We start from the raw sequence: 19,159 nt of genomic DNA on the forward strand, positions 1-19,159 counted from the left end.
AACTGAGTTTACACTGATTTCACATTCATATAGCTTGAAAAAATCCTGAAAGCAGGGGTATTAAGATACCTTTCTACAATTAGAAAGCATTAAAACAACTAAAAGAATAGAGAGATCTCTAGGCTGCCACTATAGCTGTAAGAGCTAGTATTTTCCACCCCTCAACGTAGCTGAGAAGTCAAAGGCACTGCAGTGCTTTCAAGGGAAAATAAATTTAAATGCCAGCAGAGTTTTCAAGTCCTTGTAAAGGAGATATCATCAAGTTATTTTTAAACTATGGAGAGAAAGGATTGTTGATATGCAGTCTGATGGTATAAAATGATTCAATGAAACAGCTTCCAACTTGGCCTTTTAACTCAGGCACCTAAAACTTCTCCGAATCAGTGGCAGGAGATGGTCCCACTCACGATCACTTGCTTGCTAGAGGAGAAAAGAGGTAGCTGGGTCCAGCCTGCAAAACTGCAAGCCTCCAAAAGGCAAAGAAAAGGAACATGCTTATGGCTAGGGAATAAAGCAAGGAAGTGTACACCTATTTAAATAAATCAGAAGAGGGAAAGAAGTCATCCAAGCTGCCAGACTGCTCCCCCCGCCCCCAAATCTACCCTAGTCTAATAATTTTTTATACAAACTGGATGAAAGCACCGTTCAGGCCTGTCTTGTCAGCTCACCCTATTCTATGGAAGACTTTTATAATCAAAAGCCTCTATAACAATACAATGGATTTACCTGTACCACAATCTTAATTAAATGACTGTCTCTGCTCCTGTTCACTGCCCTGTGGATTCAGGTAAAGCGCAACTAAACCGATGGCAGCGATTCATCTACTTGGCTTCAATTTATACCCTTAGCCTTCTGCTGAAGGAAAAAAAAAAGTATTACAATGTCTGGTAAAAAGCCAAGTTATTAGAACAGAATAGAACCTTTCTCACCTGGGGTGGGTTTGCTTCTCTAGCATTAATTCCATTTTTTATTAATAGAGACATGCTGTAGACATAACAAATGAGTATTTCAATACGTCTATAAAAGTTAACACATCATTTAAAAAATTAATAAAAAGCATCAACAAATGAAATTGATTATCAGACCCATGACCTTCAAACAGCAACAAAGACACTGCAGGGAGAAAACAGATGCAGAACTAAACCACCACCTGTACAGATGTTCACTGGCTGTGAGAGAGGCAGGCAAACCCAACACACAAAGCTTTGCACATATTTGCACCTTGGCTTCCATCACCTGCGCACAGTCCTGGTACAACAAGTGTTCTTACTTTCTGACAGTCAGCTTTCAGTAAATGATTTACAAAGAAAAATATGAACGATCTAAGTAGCTAATCAAGTGGATTATTTACCATATAAAACTATTACCAATATTTGTAAAGCTCTACTTTCTCCTGGACTAATTGGGATTAAGACAAACAGCACACTTGCATAGCAACAGTTTTTTTCATGCTTTTTCCTACAAGTCTTCTGAATACATTTAATATTAAGCAAGGCTTATTTGCATTTAACTAGCTTGATGGTATTCCTGTCACTCACTGCTTGAAGTCTTTGTGTCAATGTAAGCGCTCGCTTATACACAGGCTTATCTGTCTGAAAACTCACAACAGAACTTAGTTTTATTTTGTCAAAAGACAGAACAGGGCCAACTCTGAAGAACAACATTCTGGTTTGCAGGGATTTCTACAGTCAAAGTGAATTAGCCATTAGCACAATGATAACATGCAACAGAGTAAAGAGAAATACTTTATCCTTTTTGTCAAAAAGGCCATCGAGTTGAGACAAACCAGCTAGACAACAGCATCCACTTCACACGTGGTGAGAGGCACAGAGCTACCAGCAGCCAAAGCAAAAGGCATAAAACTCACATGCAACGGCTATTAACATCCTGCTAAAACAAGAGCAATGTGTTTTGGTAGCACTATTTTAAGGAGCCTTAACATGGGACTGACAATGAATGTTTTCACCATCCCAGAGGGCAGATGGAGCACCAACTGTCTGTGTGTGCTACAATCGTACCTCCCTTCCAGCATAAAGCAACCTCCTCTAGAGGTAGGAGACCACTTCAGACATTTTCATTTTTTTTTTTTTTTAAAGCAAGTACTGGAGGTAAGCCATATTTTAGATTGTTTGAACAGCCAGTGAAATCCCCTTTTGGACTAGCAGTGGTCCTTGCTCCTCAAAGATGTGCACGTTACAAACAATTTGCAATTACTTTTTTTTTTTTTAAAACCTCCTGTTAAACTCCCCACCTCTGACCAACAAAGACTAGCTGAATTTTCATAAGGAATCTTTTGGGGACACAAAAGCTCTTGGATATTTGAAAGAGATACACAATTGTGCAACAGAATTTACTTATAAAAATCTAATTGAAAGGAACTGATTGTTTTGTTCTAGGGAAAAGAGAGACATCTCCATCTCCCACGTCACTGTTTTCCTTTTCCTAAGAAGTTAATGACCAGCGCCCTATGGAAATACCAATAAGAGCTGCTAGAAAGTAAACACATTCTCAGGGGTTCTGGTTGCTCTGCAGCTTATCTTTATTTTTCAATCTGTGAGATTATAAATCAATTGCTTTATTTAATGCTAAAACCTACAACCTTGGAGAGCACTCATAGCTAACAAATGGAATTACAAAATAAATTGCTTCTGAAACATGCCTGGAAGCTTGGCATGGTGTTGAGTGTAGACCAGGGGGGAAAGAGTAAAGCATGAGTATTTGCCAGTTCTGTCACTGTGTAAGCCTTGCTGTGTTCGCATCCTGATGGTGTCTGCGGTTGTTCTCCACACCCCAGGGGGATACACTGGAATGAGAGAACGCATACAGATGGGCAACTAAATCGATTAAAGGAATGGAGCAGCTGCTTTACCATAAGGGTTACCATAAGGCAACAGCAAGACTGGTGTTCGACAAGTCACTATGAACTAGAAGGCACTCACCAGAAGATTGATTTGGGACAGATGAGGGTTCCCCCCCCCCCCCCAGTCACTCTTTAAAGGCTCAGACACACTCACACACACATTCCAGTTGCTTGCTCCTGCAAGACGTGATGGTGGCAGAGTGAATATGACAACATGAACAACTGGTCCATACCAGATATTAACAGAAATAAATATGGATGTACCCTTTAGTATCCCTGACGTAACGATTGTGGATGTTGGAAGGCCACAAGAAGACAACTCTACAGGCAATGACCAGGTTGGTATGCTCTGTGGTCTTCTTCAAGGACAGCGTGGGGCTAGGTGCCTTCCAAACCGAGCCAGAGGGCAGCTCACGCTGTACTTGAAATTGCAGTTTGAAACACCCAGGGGGTCAGACTGGAGGGGCACCTAGCCCAGCAAGTTTCTGTGAGAAATGTGTACGTGCTAGATCTACTTCAAATCATGAGAGCGGGGGAGGTTGCATCTAACTGCATTTGCCTTTAACTGCATCACTAGTTACAATTAAAGGTCTGCAGCCAACTGCTCCTCTCCCCTTTCCACACTCACACTGTACAATTGCTACGATAATCATAAATGCCTCAGCTGTGACTTGGTAACGAGATCTGTGACCGTAGGAGTTGCCATTTCCACAAAGTAGATGACTCAGTCCCTCTCATGGGACTGTATATTTATATATTCCTCCCTGAATATACCAAAACCTTTCAATTTTACTTCTACCTAATATGGTGCTGTTTCTATTCTGTATCTCTAACCCCAGCCCCTATCTTGCCAGGTCCCTGTACTCAATTGCAACACGAATATATTGTTTTCAGTTTTGGGGGGGAAATTAATTGTTGGGAGGAAGGCGAGAGAACAGCAGCTTTTGCTTTTCACTTAAATTTCCTTGAAGTCTTCCTCACTTCATGCTTCCACTCCCTGGCCTCTGAGGGATATCCTGTCACTTCCAACAGTCCCAAGTCCCACCATCTTATAGCCTGGCTGCTTATTTCCAGTGCCCATTCTGAGGCATGGAAGTCAAAGATTAGAAATTTAGGTTACAATCTAACACCATGACCACAACTGCAGACTGTTCAGCACCTGAGACCAATACAGAAATTGGTATTAATATCACATACCTGAGAGACTGTTTTTACAGCAGACTGATATTTTAAGGCAATGTAATTAGTGTCACTAAGCATGCACTAGCATACTAATTTGCAGTTTTTAAAAACAAAGCCATATTCAGGCATAGGAGGCTGCTATTACAGTGCCCAGATTTTGTGCTCCGTCAGCTTAAAGTCTGTATTTTGTCACATATAAAAACAAAGGCTGAGACAAAGCAATGGAAGTTTTAGTATCAAAATACTGTTTTGCCAAAGCTGTGAGCAGCTGAAATTAAAATGTTAGGTTTTTTGTGGTTTTTCTTTTTGTTTTGTTTTTGTGTTTTTTTTTATTTTTTATTAAAAAAAAACAAAAAAAAACAAAAACAAAAAAAACACAAAACAACAAAAAAAAAAAAAAAACAAAAAAACAAAAAACCAAAACAGTTGCATTAGTTGCTCCTTACTCCAAAGCACCACCTAAATAAGGTCACTGCTGCTATTCTGAAGTGCTTAACCTGTGCCACAGGGACAGGGATAGACCACAGCGGGCTGAATATGTTCCCTGATTCAAATCCCTGTGCTGCTAAATACTTTCCAAAATATAAACTGAGCAAGCATACCAATCCCCAACAGGTTACTGCAATCTCTGCTGAGGTAGGACCACTTAAAGAAAAACCCTTTGATTCTCAAGACTGCTATATGGATAGATAAATTAATTGTGTATAAACAAGACTTCATCTAAATGCTTCCTGTTAGAAAGTAAACACCTTCAACCCTAAGCAGCACATTAATTTGGGTTAGATGTGACCCCAGATTACCAGAAAATTGCCAGATTTGTCCTCCAATAAGGTAAAGTTGTCTTGGCTACTGTAAGTATGGCCTCTCAATGAATCAGATTCAGGTCTAATTGAAGTCTAATGAAAATCACAGGACAGAGGACCCCAAGCTATTTCAGTTTAATCCCATTCCTTGGAGTTGTCTGGGATATTCTAGCCCCAGGTTCAGCAGCACCAGCAACTGTTGAATGTACCCTGGATACCCTCTCCTGCCCATCACACCTCCTGCAGGCTTCAGACATCCGATGGGAATACACTTCCCCTAAGCAAGCCTCTATTTAAAGCAGAAAAAGACAACCCTAAAAAGTCAGCTCTGTGTGTTAATTATCTTTTTTCCCCCCCTCCCACAGCTGGCAAACAGACAGGGAAGGGTGTTATAAGAGTTCACAGAAGTCTGCAATGCACAGAAGGGCCGCCCTCAGCTCCAGGCTCTCCTGGGAAGACATTATTGCACCAGCCATGCTGCAGTCACACTTTCAGCTGCTTTATGGCAGCCACAGTAGCCTGGAGTTTTATTTTGCTCCGTTTGAAGAAAGGCTTAAAAAGGTACCACGTTGACAAAGTAATGTCAGTGGACCTAGTTCCAGGCCCACTTCATGCTTCGAAAAATCCTTTTAAATGTAATGAAATGCCATCAGTTCTAACAGAGACCACTTAGCAATACTCTCATTCCATAAAGAGCTTGTTTAAAAGAGAATATTAAATCTGAATCGAGGAGGTTTGGCGGGCTTAGTTCCATCTCACAGCTCTGAAATCAAAACCAAACAGAGCTACTTTCATGCTTTGTCATCACTAGATAAAACAGTCATTCCTTTTTTAAACCCAATGAGAGAATATACTATGCTACGAGAGATTAATTATGCTTCCTGCAATAAATAGCTCAACTTTCAGAACCAGGATCTCCTCTACTTGGGGGGGGGGGGGGGGGGAAGGCAAGGGGAAGTGACCCTGAACCCAATCTCCTCTAAATACAACCTTGAATCTCCCAGGAAGCCACGGCAGACTTCCAGCCTTGTCTATAAGATTTTATAGCTAGAGACATCCTGGTTTACTGCACAACATTTTTTTCATACATGTATTCAGGAGAACCTGGCTTAATTAGCACTAATGATGAGAAAACCTATAGGGAACTACTGAGTTTTGCAAGCAACCAAACATAAAGTGTATTGATAAAAAGCCACTTTACTGCTAGGCGATGCTCTTCTGCATGCTGAAGAGAAGATGACGACAATCCCAGGGTTTATATGCCAGATACACAAAAGTACAATGAGCCAAAGCCGTTGCAAACAACTACCATGCAAGTTAATGAGGATTAGATTCAGTTTTTCCACAAACACCATTTTAAATAAGCTAGAGTAGGGAAATGTTAACTAAAAATGCCAACAGTTAAATGCAGAATGTTTCTTACGGCACGATTTAAAATTCAAGCCAAATTATCAGTCTGCCTGCTGTAATATTTTGGGTAACCTATCTATATTTGAAAACCAGGATCTGTCATTTCTCCCAGCTGGGCTGATACACAGTAGGTTGCGAACAGCTCTGACAGTAACAGGAGCACAGCCTCAGTGCTACAGAATCCTAAGCTGGAAGAGGTTTTAAGTCTCCAAACATACTCAGCTGCCTTCTTTCTGCATTCAAGCTTGGTAGACACTTGCAGAAAGGAAGGCGGCAGCCTCAGCCCAAGCTGTTTAAGGAGCAGGTTTGAGGTAGGAAACCCTGCTCCACAACGACTTGCAAGGTTATCGGCACAGCAATAGTGTCTTATCAGGATTATGCCATTAAGTGGGAACTCAATCAGTTGTGATAGACACTGAAATACCTTCTAAATAAGGCCATTCAAAAGCTTGCAAGCTTGTTTTCAAGCCTCCGCATCTATTACTACACCAAGAAAGATTTTGTTCCTTCAAAATTGAGCACGGCAGCTGCCGACAGAGCTGAAGAGGTAGGGGATGAAACGTATCTGAAAGAGCTCAGCACAGGAAACCTCCACCAATACCGGGACTGTAAGCAACGCAGTCTCTCCACAGGCTCCAATTCATGATTCCAGGATTCCTCCATGATTTATCTGCAGCAGCTGAAGACATTTCTGCCTACAGCTGACCATGTTGCCAGTGGTCCCATTTCTCAGAACAAACCACCGCCCAGCCCAGCGCCCCAGCACCCAGCCGGCCGTATCATTAACCCAAGCCTCTGAATTCGCCCAGCACCACCACCAGCTCCTCTGCCAGACACCCCGCAGCAGAGCATCAGGAGGGACAGCTGGAGACAGTAACCTCTTTAGACACCTCAGCTCAATCCAGCAGGCACCGAGAGTCAGGGCACCAGCCTTCCTAAGTATCGAGTCCCTACGCCGCACATGAGCCATCAAGGAGCCAAAGAATAGGCTGGGACAATTAACTCTGACAGTCCTGCTGCCCGGTGAGGCTGGAACAAGGTTAAAATACCATCTGAAACATTTTTCATCCAACTGCCAAATCCATTTCAGGTGACTGCTTTGACGGTGTTTTGAATCTTTTTTTTTGGTCAGTATTTTGTATGTTTTCCTTAAACTAGGAAAAATAAAGGTACTGTGAATGCCCTTAATTTCATCCAGTCTCATATAGAGAAACTTGATCTGACTTCCACCTTCATTTGCACAAATGTATACAGACACTTGTATATCATCCTGTAAGAAGATGTGTCACTTCATAACCTATTCTACAAAATGCCTATGCAGCATATAAATCCCAAACATCTGTCTTACAGTCTGTATTTATTAATACAGACAATATTAATAATCATTAAATCAAGTCTCTTCTCCAGGCTGAGCTGCTTGTAAGTTTTTTTCTCAGAACTGTTTAAACCCACACCATGCATATTTGCATGCCTTAGCATACCACCTCAATGTATTTTTTTTTTTCAGCTACTTACCATTTAACTAACTCCTCCAGTTAGCAAGGAAGGAACAAGCCAAAAGAATCTAAAGGCACAGTAATGCTTTTCAGATAACGACCTCCTAGCAAATTCAGGCATTTCTCACAAATATGGCTAGCGAATTAAAAGAACACTGTAATAAGCTACAGAAATTCATGTTCTATTAATAACAGCCTTTTTTCTTCAAGCAGATACAAAAATTCACTCTACCAACACTCAAAATTGAAAGAGTCATACACCTTGGGGGGAATCAAGGGAAATCTGTCTTTGCCTTTTACCAACAGGGTTGGCATGGAAGTTCTGCATGTAAGATGCTGCGCAAGTGATGAAAGCTGTGGTTTCAAGTACAGCTCCTGAGGCCAAGACACAGCAGTACTGCCTGATGATAGCCATTATATGAACATCAGGAGGAACAGAAGGGCAACTACCTGCAGCCTCACAGAAAAGATTTTTGTCCTGATCAATCAGGAAGGGGTGGATGCAATGGTACAATGCAACTTCCATGTTGTACCATCCTCCTACCCTAAATATGAATCTCTCAGAGAACATTCCTGACACTACAGCATCCATTTTAAGTTCTTGCACTTTTACAAAGCTTCTCTTCAAAAGAGCCCAGTTGTATTCTAACAAATACAATCCTGTTTAAATGAACCCTCATTTTTAAGTGGGTGATCACAGAGTTCATAGGAAGTGAATTTCACTTTCCACTATACATGACAAAGCCACATAAAGACTTTGCTTCTTAAAACCTAAGGCCAGAGGAAGACTCTTGACGGAAAGTCAGGGACAGACCCTCAAGTTTCTAAACGAGCTGATCATGTACCTTTGTCACAAAAGTACCGTCTCCAAGACCTGGAGGCCTCTACCCCGAAATCCTGCTCAGAGCAGGGGCAGTTCTTTGGTCAGACCAGGTTGCTCAGGGCTTTCTTCAGTCAGTTCTTGACTATCTCCGAGGATGGAGCTTGCACAACCTCTTTGGGAAGCCTGCTCCAATAATGGACTGCCCCACACCACAGCCAGTGACCACTACACAACGTTTGTGAAGAAATGGAAACTGCTTACCTAAGCCGCACAAAGTTTTGTCAAGATACAAAAAAAGAAAAAAAAAAAAGAAAAAAAAAAGAAAAAAAAAAAAAAGAAAAAAAAAACGAAGCACAATCATTGTTTAACACATTTGGTTTAAAAGCCGATTCCCAAATTCAGCAGAGTGTTCAATACTTTTCACAGGCTATTTATAAAAATTCACAAAGTTTAAATCAAACTAAAAAAACTCATCTAATTATCTGCAGATGGCAACAGGTTTGAAGTACTAAGAGAGCTTAATGGGAAAAAAATCTTCCTACTACCAAACAGTCTGAAATTACTAGGAAAAAAAATGAGGTCCCACTAGTAGCCATAAAACTTCTATTCATTAACTTCACAATTTCAAGTTATGTAAGTTTTACCCCTAAAAGTGAAAGTTTGTTGATGGAAGAACAGACTTCTCTCTCTGCAGTGTCATTGCAGTTCACCAGAACGTTTACTTTCCAGGTTGGAGATAGGAGCAGATGTGCTCTTTTCTGGTTTCAGAGTCCCTTTTGGTACTAGCAGCCCATCCCGGGGACTCGGAGGGCTATGTTACAGAGTTGAGGGTGCCTCTGAACTCTGAATTCAGGGCTCTGAACTGCCAGCTGTATAACCCTTCCGCTGGGTACGAGCCACGTTTAGCTTCTGCTCAAGGGATCCAGACCACAATTATGTACTAGGAACGTATCAGTTCTGCAGTCCAGAGAAAAAGAAGAGAAAGTAAGGGAAAAGCTCTGTACTTTACTCAGCTCCAATTAAACAAAATCCCATTTCAGCCCCAGACCAACCTCTGGTCTATGGGCCAAACCCTCAGATGAAGTAAGGTAAGAGAACCACAGGAGAAACACAACTTCAGGTAGGTTCAGGGTATTATACTTCAAGTTTCCTTGGCCAGTCTGCAGTTTAAGTCCCTTTATCCAAGCATTTCTCTCTTCCTTCCAGCTGTGGGAACAGTCCACATAAGACAGATCCATCCACAGTTTTGAGCTGCCACTTGTAAATAGGAGTCCATTTTAAAAATGATCGATTTAACAGACTGTAAGAAAAATTCAGCCCTCCTCATTTCTCATCTTTTCAAGGAGCAGCATCTACTGTACTCTGAAACATAATTCTGTGAAGGATAAACCCACTTACATTTATTTTATTTATCTCTACCACCAAGACAGAAGTGCTGCTAGTCACAAACTTAATAAAATGGTTCATCTAATCCTAGTCTGCCCAGTGCATTAACAAAGGGGAAAAAAAAAAAAAAAAAGGAAAACAGGGGTTTAATACGGTAGACACAGAAAAGATACCTTCTTGAAGTCCAGATATGAGAATTTGTATGGACATGTAATTGTAGTCCAGAGTAAAAAGGGGAGCAAAAAAATAGAGTGGTTCAATGAATAGAAAACACACTTGTAATGGATGTTTTTTCTTTTAAGCTCACCTTTGAAGAAAGGATTTCAGGTCATGTTATGGAAAGGGTGAACACAAACAAAAATACAATCTCGAAACCAACTTAATTGTACTGCTTGAATGCTAAGAGAAACCTCTTCATGTCTTGTTCGTTACATAGAGGCAGTGGAATAATAAGCAATGATAAAAAGGAAGAAGAAAAAGTAATAAGGGACCCCAAAGGTGAGCTCCAGTTTTTGAATACTGTGTCAACAGATGAGTTGAATAAGATTTCAGCAGCCAAAAAAACAAGTTCTCTCCCTCTCTGTAAATCGTTAGACATTTATATAAATATAGTTAGTCTTGGCTATCTTAAATGACATCCAAAGGATTTAAGACCTTCCAGAGAAATAATAAGCTAACCTAGAAGAATCCAAAGTCTGTGCAAACAACAAAAACCTGCACCATTTGCCCCTAAACCTCAGGGCCTCTTGGAGAGATGTACTTACGTTTCCACCAGACCTGGGAAGCACCAGGCAGGAAGAATCAAGCTTTCTGACAACCAGGTTTCAGACAGACATCTTGCTGTATTCCGTTTCTTGGATTTTTCTGGTCTTTTTTTTTTTTTAAATATGAAAGACTGCCACATTATTCTCTGAAGGCCTCTGACAGTGCTAAAGCAATTTTCTACATAAATCATTGTAATGCTAACGCTGCAGTTTACAGACTCAACTTTAGAAGAAAGCCTTTACTATTTACTGCCACAGCAAGCAGAGAGAAGAAAAGTTAAGCTCTGACGACTGCACTGTCTGGGGGCATAATAAATGGAAAATTTATTCCTTGGCCCAGTTCTAACAAAACTTAATATACTTGTGAAAACTGGGTAAATACTTTGTACTTGAGAGCTGTGTATAAAAAAAAAAATTTAGCATACTGAGGTACATGTACATTCACGTTGCAAGCATGCTGAAAGTCTCCCGAGTGTTAAGACAAAACTGAGTGACTAGGAATTGCAAAGCCTTGAATGTGTTTTCACTGAGCATCTTTATCTGTTGATCTGTTTTTCTTGAAGCAAATAAGAGGACTGAGGGTTGTAAATTTTGCTTGCAAGCATGTTTCTAAGCAAGGAAGCTCTCTCTCCCTGGGCTTAAGCTCACGCTGCATGCATCTTTCTAAATAAGCCCGTGAGGGAAGATGCACAGCTTGGGTACCAGAACCGCAGAGCAGAGCCTTGGCTTGGCCCCTCGCCACGAAAGGCAGCTGCAGCTTTCTTAAATATTTCATCAGAATTTTTATAGTAACACAACGACATAGTATTGTTTATGGTCTTTTATTAGTCCTCAAGAAGTCCAGACATTCATAAATATGCTTGTGGCAAGGCGCTCAGGAGTATACTGTTGCTGCTGTTTATATACAGTCTTTAATCACAGTTTTAATCCTGTTACCCTAAACCCCATTTCCCTTCTAAATAAACATCAAGGTTTTGCAGATAAGGAACATATGTCCATCATCTTCTTTCACAAACATAAAGCTAATGCATCTTAAACTCTTTATTTAAGCCAACAGAACTTTTGGAGTCCAGCGTGTGAACTTCATATAGGGTTAAAGCAATGAAAACCAAACGTTTTTGTATTCTGTCCATCTGTAACAGCAGTTCATTTTAAAAAAAGACAAACGAAATTAAGCACAAGAAAGTTTAACTTCTGGTCAATTCAACTTTTATTCTGAAGTGTCCTTAAAATATCACTTTAAAACACTTTCTAAAAAATTTGTGAGGATTTCTTATTAGCCTTATATTTGCTTTGTATTTAAATGCATTTGTCTCAATAGCACTATCTAAGCAGCCAGACTTTTTGTTATTTCATCAGCGTTTCCTACTGCATGCCCAGAAATACATTTAGAAATAAGTGCAGTGGACCAAATAAATAAAAAACTTTTCACAGCATTTTTTTTAAATTAAAATTAAAAGCTTTTAAAGTGCCCCAGTAAATAATTTGGCCCATCCGTGGATACCTAAAAGCTGTTCTGCTATTATCTTAAGCTGCCATCACCAAGACACACACCTCATTTAGCTTCACAGACTCTCTCTGAACTTGAGTCTATTAATTTGGATGAAGAGCAATGGTGAACAGAAGTGCGTTGGCCAACACACACAACATGTAAATTCTTGATTAATAAATTCTAACTTGAAAGGAACTGTTTGGATAGCCAGAGGCTAACAGGAGTTACAGCAGCAGCACATTCAGCAGCCCTGCTTTACCAAAGCACCTAAGGACACGCTCAGATGCGAACAGTCTTACTCAGCCCACATTTTAAAACTCCTAAAAATTTCTTAAATGCTTTGATAAATAAAAAGCATCAGCAGGGAAGAACATTGAGCTGGAAGCGAAGTTATTTTTCAGTTAAATGCATTTAACTACCGATTCTAGTGCTGGCTTGGAGGGAAGCCCCACAGTACCTTCATTTTAAAAACAGTAACACACATTTTTCAAACATATATTTCACCCAAGAATTATAATGCCTTCAAAACAGGAGCGAGATTTACTGCCCTTCCAGCATTTTCTAACCAAATACCGCAAAAATGCTGCTCTTGCAGAATGTCAAGGAAAAGAAAGGGCAAAGGAGCAAAATCCAATCCGTGGTGAAGTCAGAAGCTGAGGAAGTATGTCTATGTTGCAGTGAGATTCCCATCTGCATTTCATTGCAGCTAGTGTGAACCCAATCAGTACAGGTTAAATACACGTCAGATCAGTGATTACTGTGTACTGACCTCTGTGGCTAAGCCGGACATTATACATACCTGCTACATATTGCAGTAGTTAAGGAATCAATGCTGCTTTTAAAGAACTGTGTATATTCACATGCTTCCGTTTCTTTACATGGTGCAAATTTTTTGGGGTCCTTCAATAAACATTCAAGCTGTCCTGTCACTGTCCACACAGCCCCTTTGTAAGGCATTAGATCAGGACTCAGAAAACCCAAGTTCAATTCATCATGTCATTGTAATGTTTCTTTTAAGACCTCAGGTATGGCCACTTTGGATCTCCTGCTCCCCTCACGTATAAAACTTTGGTGGTACTACTCTCCCTCAAAAGGTTGCCGTGAACAAACACATTTAAATTTGTGAAACATGCCTGGAAGAAGCTAATGGGTCCTGCATGCACGCCATGCAGGAAAGATTTCCCAGTTAACATATTGCATCATTTTTTCCACCACAACCAGCTCTAAACAAGCTAATACACTAATTAAATCCCCCAGGGTATGTTTCCACAGCTGCCGAAACCAGTTTAAGGTTAGGCCTTTTTGGGAGGTCCCAGCCTCTCCCTATCCCATGTGCTCTCTTAAAGCCTGATCCTGAGAGACCTGGTTCATGAAGCTTAACTAGAAGAAACTAATTCTGTTGAAAGACAGCCAGTAGCATTTCGCTAGTTAAGTGTCCAAACTGATCCACAGGGGGCTCAGATGGGCTTCAGCAGCAGTGCCCAAAGCATGACCACCCCACACAGCAGGGGATACAGAATTGTTGGCAAGAATGGAGCTGCTGAGTTAGCTTTACCACAGCCACCCCCTCACCAGGGTTTAGCACTGTAACCAGAGCTTCCAACTCTCAAGAGCTCAAGCACTCGCAGTTAAAAACAACCAGGCTTCTTAATATTTGCCTAACAACTGGATCTACCAAAAATATTTAAAGCCACCGCAGATTCTTAAAACTATATAACACCATGCCAGAGGGATGTTTCTTAAAATGCCAGAACTGCATCACTGACAACGCAACTATACTAGCATGAAGAGGACCGAGCCTACGACAGGCTTTATGCTTTATCACTACAGCTGCAGACACTCACTGGCACCTCAAAGGTTCTGCATTCGGTCTCAGCCAACACCAACGGGAATAAAAGGTACTACTGTGGTACCTGAATGCCTTCGCAGCTCAGTGATCATCACACATTCGCAGAACGATTTTGCGGAAGCGACTGCAAAGTGTTAAGTATGTACAGACCATAACTTGTTTACTACGGGTTATTAACTCAGCCTCAGCAGGCTGCATCAGCACGAGATGCACTGTCAGAGCTGCAGTGTGTCTTACCTGGATACTATGCTGGAGCCATTGTAGAGGTCACTAGCGTAGGACAGCGTTGCCAGGGGTCGGACAGAATTGTAGCGCGTGAACTTGGATAGACACTCCTGAAACTCATCCAGCTGGCTCGTGGTTCTGCTGTCATCTAGGGAGAGGCACCAGCATTGGGGAGGACAGAAACAGAGTAAGGTGATAAACAAACTCAACAGCAAACAAAGAAAATCAAGATGTGTATCTTCACGTGACACTACCTCTGCTTGTTATGTGGGGAGGACTCTTGGTCAAACCCAGATTTTCTCTCACCTCTACCATTCCCTGAAGGCAGTATAATTTTTCAGAGCACAAATTAAGTCTTTCCACTGCAGCACTAGGTGAACCCACTGTGCTGAGAATCCACCTAGAGATCATAAGTACAGCTTTCCTGGTAAACTCATTTATTTTATTCAAACTCAGAGCCCATGGGTCATATAGATTATTAACAGAAAACCTTTAAGCATATCAAAATGCACTGTGAAGAATACGCCTAGTTTTCTAAGGAGGTGAAAGTATATTCCTTTCCCCATACTTCTGTTACAATATGCCTACGTTTGGTATCAATTACATTCAAAATACTTTCAGTAAAAAATATTTGTCTTGTTACTCCAAAAGCAACAGAGCTAAGGGAGAATTGTTTCATGGCTGGAGAAGACAAGCATGAAACCAGAGGACTCCCTGTTTGGTGAAAATTATGACCTTCAGCAGACAAGGTGAGATTGAGCCAGCTTGAATAATGATAAATATTCTCTGGGAAATGGAACAGTTTACTACAGAAGTTAAAACTAAACTGCAATGTAGGTAGTTGAAAGTCATTCCCCGATTCCCCAGAAGTCTCAACTTTCCTTGGTAGGATCAGAATTTTATTTCAAACATTTTAAAATTTAGTATTTCCTAATTAAGGAAAAATTCCCAACTTATGGTGATGCCACGTGGGCAAGCGAGGGCTCCTAATACAACCACGCATTCACAGGCAAACGTTAGGTAGAGCCTTCAAGCTTTGTAATAATCCCCTGAATTTGCAGCAATTCTCCCTTTCCTCCTCTGATGCTCCCACCTTTGCTTTGTCTTTTTGCGCCAACGCAATGTAAGGGAACTACAGCTATTGCTGCGGTAACACAGAGCACCTCGGTTCACAGGTACTGCACACCTTGTCTCCTGTTAAACCACAGCATCCACTGCTGCAGCAGAGAAACCATACACATGACTGACTCACATGGCTGAGATCAAATTCCACTCACTAGTTAAATTATCCTTATCTGTTTGTTTTTATCAGCAGCATAAGGAAACGACAAAGCTCCACTTATTAGAAAGCTTTAGAAATAAGGGGGTGAAAAGAAGGAAGAGATTGATCTATAAAAGTAAAATACAGCTGTGATTTCTTGTGGGAAAACACAGAGAGAATAATCACTTTCTGCACCCTGGTAATTCCTTGCCATCAGAAATTATTATCTTGCTCTACACTTGTAAGGCATTTTGAAGTGTCCCTTATGCTATTTACTGTTTGATCATATAAAGGAACAGTGAAGGCTAGTAATTAGCATGTTTAAGGGTACTAGCATACACATTACCCATGTCAGATGGATCAAAAGGGGCAAAATGAACAAAGCACTGCTCCAAATTAAAGTCATCAGCACCTGACCACTACAGGAAACAGCTCAAGAAGCAGCACATAAACATCAGACGTGTTTGTCAAAGACTATTTCCTCCTCCTACACCATGATAGGAACAAATAGCTGCTACTCTTCTGTTTCCCTCATTTAGAGATCAAGCACACAGTCCTGCTGTAATTTATTCTGTATCTGTGCCTGGAAAACTGAATGTTATTTCTCAAGACATTTTCCCTGTCAAAGTGCAAGGCCATTTCATAATTACAGTTATATTATGTCTCTACTGCCTACTAGAACAGTCATAGGCACTTCTTGAAAAAAGCTTTAAATCCACATTAAACCCTATCTAAAATGTGTCAAAAAGCAAGAATGACTTAAGAGAAGAAAACTTAATCAAGTACAACAGGTTATCCTTCATTTAGGAAAAAACCTGCACATCCTCCGCTCCTGGTGTGGCTGACACGTACGAATACAAAAACAGTTTCACCACATTCATATTTATAGTTCCAATTATAAAGAAAAATGTATTCTAGAAGGGGATGCTGGGAAGAGCCCTATTTGTTATCCTTGGCTAATAAGTATTATTTTAACATAAACACAGTTATGCATCACCAAGATAGCACCGCATGAAAACATCTCGGTGTGGTCTGTGAAGAGTATACTGTATTCTGCCAAGCACTTGCTCGTGCTTCACAGCAAACTGACTTGGTCACATACAACCGGCTTCTCCGATCTTACAGCTACTGAAGCACCCTCTCAACGTGCTGCATTCCTTGTTAAAATTATTTTGCTGTGCATGATGAGAACAGAGTCGGTCACTGCTCTGAAGTTGGCAGCTGTAGACATATCGAAGAGTGAGCTCCTTTAAAACATGTTGCAGCCTTTAAACTTAAAGCCAGTTTATTGTTTTTAAATTAAAAAAAATAGTCAAGCCTCATTTTTATTGATTTAAAGTGAATAAAAACCCCTGAATTGATAGAGAAAAACAACACGGGGGTTTCTACTCCAGCTCTCTTGCTGATCTCTGTGGGAACCTGGGAGGTTGGTCCTTGCCTTCCAAGACTACAAGTAAAGATATTTTGCCACAGCAACTTCTACCTGGTTCCCTCTTGTCCCTAAAAGGTCTCTCCCATCCCCTGAGGGCTGGCTGCTCCCTGCTCCTTGCTGCAGTCTGTCACACTTCCTATGAGCTGCAGCTCACAGTTCGGTGCTGCAAATCTCTTGCCTGCCACAGCCCATCGCCTGAAACTTTTTTCCCCAAAGCTGGTTTCTTCCCCAGAGGGACTGCAAGCAACCCTCCTCACCCTCAAGACATATTTGACCCATTTGTTTCTTAAGAGAATCTCCTCACGTAATTAAGAACCATCCATCCACTAGGTAACAATTACTCTAGCCGCTGTCACACTGTTACTCAATTATGAATGAGGCAATCTTGGCAATTGTGAAAACAGCTTCTAATGCTACAAAACAATCCTTAAATCTAAGGTGTGCCCCATGGGACAACAACACTGCTGCACACAGCTTCTATGCTCCAAGTCATTTGATAACCAAGACTCAATCTACACAACATAAAGGATAACCTCCAAGTGTCCTATTGCACGCTAAAATACAGGAGAATTTATCAATTTATGTTTATACCTTTGTAGTATCTCAATAGCAATGTATTCTACTACTGTCTTTACACCACATCTAGTAGAAAGACAACCCAACCACTGCTTTCAAACATTTGCATCTTCTGAACAAGCATCAGTGAAATTGTTTATTGTGGGTTATGCCCTTCACAGTACAGGATTACAAAGCAATACATATGTGCCCCCAAAGCGACAGGATTAGATTGTCCAAATTTAGCAACCTCAGAGATTGGTCAAGAAAATCAAAGTGGGATGATCTGAGTAACACAAACATGTATGGCAACATTCCCATGCAAGGAAGAAGTGAATGCTGCTCTCTCAAAGGCAAGTCTTTTCTGAGGACTGGGCATTGTACGATGTAACTGATGTCAGAAGCTGAACATCACACAAAAGGAGCTCACCTGAGACACGTGTCATCCTGGTGGAAAAATAGCACTGCTCCAGGTCCTCAAAATGAGCTGTGAGCCGCTTGCGTCGCGAGGCTAGTGTGCTGTTATACCACGGCTGCTTTTTGGTCTGAGTGGAAAAGAAAGAACACTTCAGAAGGGTAAAGCCAGGCCTGGGTTTCATTTCAGTAGATTTTACCACATTATAAACAATTTATACGTTATATGTGAAGGGTTAGAAGTGTAAAATGACAATAAATTAAGATCTTGACACTGTCAACAGTTATTCTTAGGGTCCTACGTTGCACCCTTTAACTTGACAAACAAGAAAAGCTGCTTTTAGAAAGTTCTTGTTTCCTGAACCTTTGCAAATTTATTGATACTGGCCTCACAAGCAGGACAGACGGCACCAACCCTTGGGGAGTCACGTCTTGCATTTATACAGATAGGTGGTAGAGGCCAAAGATACCAGGCTTCCAGCTTCACAAATCAAACAGACTGTACAACGAATACTTCCTAGATCCCTGGCAGACAGCTTGTTAAAAAGAGAAGGAGGTGTTTATTTTAAAGAGTTAGTTACTGAATTATTTCTTTTGAAGCAACTCAGTAACTCTCCGTAAAGTTGACACAATAAGGATAGAAACAGAAGACACCATGAAGTTTAAAGGTTAATTGAAAAGAAGTCCATGAAACTCATCATTAAAGCTCCTTCCCAACGTACCCAACCAGTAATAGTGAGAAGTAGAAGCGAAAGATTGAAAGTACTAAGTAATCTCTTCTCCTGATGCAAAACAGAAAATACAGTATTTCTTGTTTTAATCACTAGTAAGAAAAAGAAACAAATTCCTCTACTACACAAGAAGCTTGAAGAGCACCTTGCTATAGTGTGTATTGAAGAACTCACGTATCACATACTCAAAGCTAATGGGGAAATTTTGAAAGATTTGAGAACCAGCAAGCTCCCTAATAAACAACATCCCTGACCATGTACAAGGCCCATAATGCCACTAACAAAACCCACTCTGCGTACAACTCCCCCTCAATCCACACAGGAGAACGGGCTGCCCTCATTACAGCCATCAAGCAAGCCAACAAGAACAAACTAAGTTTACAGCCCACTCAAATTCTGCTTATACCTGTATGAACAGTAGTCTAACATTTTAGGGAAAAAAGCAAACCCCAAGCAAGGAAACCTGCAGACGCCGC

At 40.9% G+C, this 19,159-nt stretch overlaps 1 protein-coding gene across 3 annotated transcripts in view; it reads right to left on the bottom strand.

Annotated features, from left to right (window-relative positions):
• Positions 1-19,159, bottom strand: part of COP1 (COP1 E3 ubiquitin ligase) — a 129,310-nt gene that overhangs the window by 75,411 nt on the left and 34,740 nt on the right. For all 3 annotated transcript variants that reach the window (XM_042804750.1, XM_042804744.1, XM_032995544.2), the window contains exons 10-11: positions 17,969-18,083; positions 14,303-14,438 (exon numbers count right to left, since the gene is read on the bottom strand). In XM_042804750.1, the coding sequence (XP_042660684.1) occupies positions 14,303-14,438; positions 17,969-18,083 (251 nt within the window). The remainder of the gene's footprint in view (positions 1-14,302; positions 14,439-17,968; positions 18,084-19,159) is intronic.

Source organism: Tyto alba, unplaced genomic scaffold, assembly GCF_018691265.1.
Source record: "Tyto alba isolate M040663 unplaced genomic scaffold, T.alba_DEE_v4.0 Super-Scaffold_1000006, whole genome shotgun sequence".
Classification (NCBI taxonomy): Eukaryota; Metazoa; Chordata; class Aves; order Strigiformes; family Tytonidae; genus Tyto; species Tyto alba.